This window comes from Oryctolagus cuniculus, chromosome 18, assembly GCF_051225735.1.
Source record: "Oryctolagus cuniculus isolate XC-2025 breed Fujian yellow rabbit chromosome 18, ASM5122573v1, whole genome shotgun sequence".
In the NCBI taxonomy this organism is placed as follows: Eukaryota; Metazoa; Chordata; class Mammalia; order Lagomorpha; family Leporidae; genus Oryctolagus; species Oryctolagus cuniculus.
Window position 1 is genome coordinate 1,127,170 of NC_142884.1, and position 4,428 is coordinate 1,131,597.

General features: G+C 42.4%; 1 protein-coding gene across 1 annotated transcript; it reads left to right on the plus strand.

Moving 5' to 3' along the window:
* The first annotated feature begins 3,158 nt into the window (after window positions 1–3,158).
* On the plus strand, window positions 3,159–4,100 carry ORYCUNV1R1652 (vomeronasal 1 receptor oryCunV1R1652). The gene has a single exon (NM_001167333.1). It carries the CDS (start codon window positions 3,159–3,161, stop codon window positions 4,098–4,100), a length of 942 nt encoding a protein of 313 aa, NP_001160805.1.
* Window positions 4,101–4,428: the final 328 nt, after the last annotated feature.

Sequence of the window (4,428 nt, forward strand, 5' to 3'; positions counted from 1 at the left end):
ACTCCCACTGGGTTGCCTAGGCTACTGAATTGTAGTGACTCAGTTCCTTAGCTCTCCCCCATTGATATGTAAATCCAGAGAGGGGGCCTGCTCTTTGTCTCTTGGGAATTCTTCAAGCCTTGCAGCCTTGCAACCTTTGCAAGGTTAGGGGGAAGAGAAACCCCGAAACTTTTTTTTTCCTTCTTTCTGGTAGTGAGTTTGCTGCACTTTCCGGCCCCCCTCTAGATTCTGACCCCCGTTTCCCCACCAATGTCTCGGGTTATTGAGCTCACCTCCCCTTCCAGCGCCGATGTGTGGACTCGGAGCCCTGAACGTCCCAAGTCTCCCCGCTGTTGTCTGTGTGGCATGCACTCCCCTTCGAGCACTGGTGCGCAGACCTTGCTCGGTCCTGCGGCTTGGCTTCCGCGCGGTGGGCGACCTTGTTCTCCCAGTAGGTCCTCTGATTCACGGCCACTGGATCCAGAGGAGTTTCCCCTGCAATATTTTCCTGGTTCTTTTTTCTGAGGCTACCGTAACTCCCCTTTTATTAAACTAAATTTTCCCGAGGCCGGCGCCGTGGCTCACTAGGCTAATCCTCCGCCTAGCGGCACCGGCACACCGGGTTCTAGTCCCGGTCGGGGTGCCGGATTCTGTTCCGGTTGCCCCTCTTCCAGGCCAGCTCTCTGCTGTGGCCAGGGAGTGCAGTGAAGGATGGCCCAGGTGCTTGGGCCCTGCACCCCATGGGAGACCAGGAAAAGCACCTGGCTCCTGGCTCCTGCCATCGGATCAGCGCGGTGCGCCGGCTGCAGCGGCGGCCATTGGAGGGTGAACCAACGGCAAAAGGAAGACCTTTCTCTCTGTCTCTCTCTCTCACTGTCCACTCTGCCTGTCAAAAATAAATAAATAAATAAATAAATAAATAAAGGTAAATTTTCCCAGACTATCAGTGCGCGCCCTCACTATTCCGCCATCTTGGCTCTGCCCCCCTATGAAAGAATCGATTTTCTAACGGGTGTAGAGACTAAAGGTTTGGTATTATTCTCTGAAGGACTGTGGCCTCAATCTGGACAGGATTTTATTTTTTATAATATACCTGCCTATCTAAAGATTTTGTTTATCCTGCTTACAGTCTGTTGAGCAATGGATTTTGTTGAAGTAGCATGTTTCTTCCCTGTGCTTAGCACATTTGTCATCTGTTCATATATTTCCACTTCCAACTTCTTTCCTTTTTCACTTCTGTGAACTTTAATCAATTGCATGGTAGTGCTTGAGAGAAATTTTTGTGTGTTTTATTTGATGGCTAAATTATTGTCTGCATTCTGTCTCTCCCTTCTCCTTTTCCTAGCAAGAGGTCACTCATTCCCAGGGATTTCTCCCTTTAGTTCCGGACAGAGTATTCTTAGCTTGGTGGGAAAAAAGTTTATAGTCATGAAATGCAATAGTAACTTCAAAAGTAAAAATATTCATCCTAGACTCTTCTGCTACCTTGAAGCTCTTTCTTAGTTTTGCAGCTGGTTCTACACTTTCCCAGTCTTCCTTCCTCCTTACCTACCAATGGTTTATTTTCTGGTTCTTTTGTAAGATCCTATTTCTTTGTCCACATCAAGAATAAGAACATTTCTCTAAATTATCTCTTCTAGGTTTTGCTGCCTCCCCACAACACATCCTCTGTCATCACTGGGCCATCTTTCCTGTAAAAGACAAATTTTGGAGATCACATCTCCATCCTGGATACTAGGCTCTGAAGAAAATGACTGTGTACCAGGACAGTGAGGTTGGATTGCTGAAAACATTATACTTCTTGACAAAGGTGACACTGGAGTGCTAACGTGAGCTTCTGCACATAGAGGGATGATGCGTGCTAAGGCAGATAAGAAAGTCCATGTTTATTTCTCAGTCTGATTGTCCATGAGAGCATTTCAGACCTGGAAAGCCCAAACACTGCGGTAAAAAATGTTCTACATGAAGGATCTCTGTGAGTGAGACCCCAGCAGAAAGAAGTGGCCAACAAAGAAGGATGTGCTTTTCTCTAAAGGAGGAGAGAACTTACACTTTGCTTATGGCCTTGTCTAAATACTGACAGAGTTTGTGCACTCCAAAGGCTTTCACAGCCTAGGCAGCTCTTGTCAAGACCCTTGAGTAGTCACTGACATCATACATAAAAGAGTGTTAATTGTTAAATTAACAACACTGTGTATGAACTGCCCATGCAGGACATCTGTCCTCAATGAGTTGTATTTATGAGAGTTAACTGTAAAAATAGTTCACAGTTTTTGTGTGTTTGTTGTATATGTCTGTGCATATTGTTGTAATCTTTACTTAGTATAGAGTTGATCTTCTGTGTGCAAAGTTAATTAAAAATGAATCTTAATGGAGAACCTGACTGGAAAGGGGAAAGAGAGGAGGAGGAGCATGGGAGCAGGGGTGGGAGGGTGGGTTGGTGTTAAGAATAACTATATTCCTAAAATTGTACCTATGAAATTTGTAAACTTAAGGAGCAAATTAATTAATTAAAAAATAAATTTAGTGTTACTTATCATACTAAATTTTGAATTACTCCTCTACATATAAAATGAAGATACTAGGATTCCATACAAATGAAATAATTTAATGTTTTTCTTCATAATACTTTATGTTTTAGTTGGCATGAGCTATTCATGCTTTCAATATTTGCTTTCAAATATTTGCTGTGATAGTGTCATTGTACATTTGGGGCCAATGAAATAAGAGAGAATCTTTGGCTTCACTATTCTAATATACCACTGCAATTAGAATATATAATTAAATGTTGTGATAAATAATTATTTGGTCACCCATACTGTAACTTGAATTTCTGCACTTTCATACAAATACCAGAATAATTGGTTAGTTGGCAAAGGAACATTTAACCAAAACACTACAAATAGACAAGAAAACAATATATCATATAGGAACAAGGTGAATATGGATGAAAAGTCTTAGAAAAATCTGAAATAGCTGTGAGAGAAGATATACTCAACCAGCATCCAAATGCCTCTCAAGAAAATACAAATAATATATTCTTCTAGAAGTCATTACTAAGTGCGAAAAAAAAATGGGTAGAAGTAAGAAATGAACTTAAGCTTCCTTGATGAAACACATTAGCTCCATGTCTTTCCAGGACTTACTGGCTTTGCATGAACTACTGTCCTTGTGACTGCATGCCATCCAGGGCTCTGACCATGGGAATCATCTTTGTCTCTCAGACAGGAGTCGGATTCCTAGGAAACATCCTGCTCCTTCTCTGCTATGGCTTCCTTTCCTGCACTGGACGAGGGATAAAGCACATGGATTTGATTCTCCATAACCTAATTGTAGCCAACTGCTTGGTTCTGCTCTCGAGAGGCATTCCTCAGACCATGGCAGCTTTTGGGCTGAAATATTTCATGGACGATTTTGGATGCAAACTAGTTTTCTATGTTCATAGAGTGGCCAGAGGGGCGTCTCTGAGTGCAACTTCTCTCCTGAGTGGCTTCCAGGCCATCACAATCAGCCTTAGCAGCCCCCAGTGGATGGAGCTCAAGGTCAAAGCCCTCAAATCCATTCGACTTTCCATTCTGCTCTGCTGGACCCTTCACCTGTTGGTGAATAGTATTGTTCCTATGTATATCACAGCAATGAGGGAGAGCAACAACAACACAGAGAAAAGAGATTTAGTTTTCTGCTCTGGCTTAGTAATTGACAAAAGTATATCCTTATTGTATTCCATGATGTTTTCCTTCATTGACGTTTTGTATTTGGTGTTGATGATTTGGGCCAGTGGCTGCATGTTGATCATTTTGTACAGACATAAGCAGAAGGTACTACACATTCACAGCAAAAGCCTCTCTCCCAAATGCTCCCCAGAGACAAGAGCCACCCACAGCATCCTGATGCTAGTGAGCACATTTTTCTGTTGTTATGCACTGTCTTCCTTCTTTACTTTCTATATGACCCTCTTTGATAAACCCAGCTGGTGGCTGGTGAATACCTCTGTCCTTATGGGTTCATCTTTCCCCTGTGTTAGCCCCTTTGTGCTCATCAGCAGAGACCCCCGCGTCTCTAGGCTGTGGTATACGTGTGGCACAAAGATCAATGATTTTCATAAACAGGTCATAGCATGAAAATCCAGCATACTGTCCATGTATCAGTTCACCCTTCCATATTTTATATAGCATTTACATTTGCTAAATCAGTTAGTGGAAAGGATCAAATCAAGACAGACTGAACGTGAATACATAATTATTTCATTTAGCAGATAGCCAGGCATGGAACAAGGAAGGAGGGGCTTCTCATTTCTACTTTGCCCACATCAAATAAGGGTGTTTCTCTTCAGTCTTTGTCCTCCTGTGTCCTTAGCTCCATACAAATTCTAGTAAATCTTCCCTTTACCATTTGCTTCTTTTAAAATCCTCATCTGATGTATTATGATAGTAAAGTCTACTCTCAGTT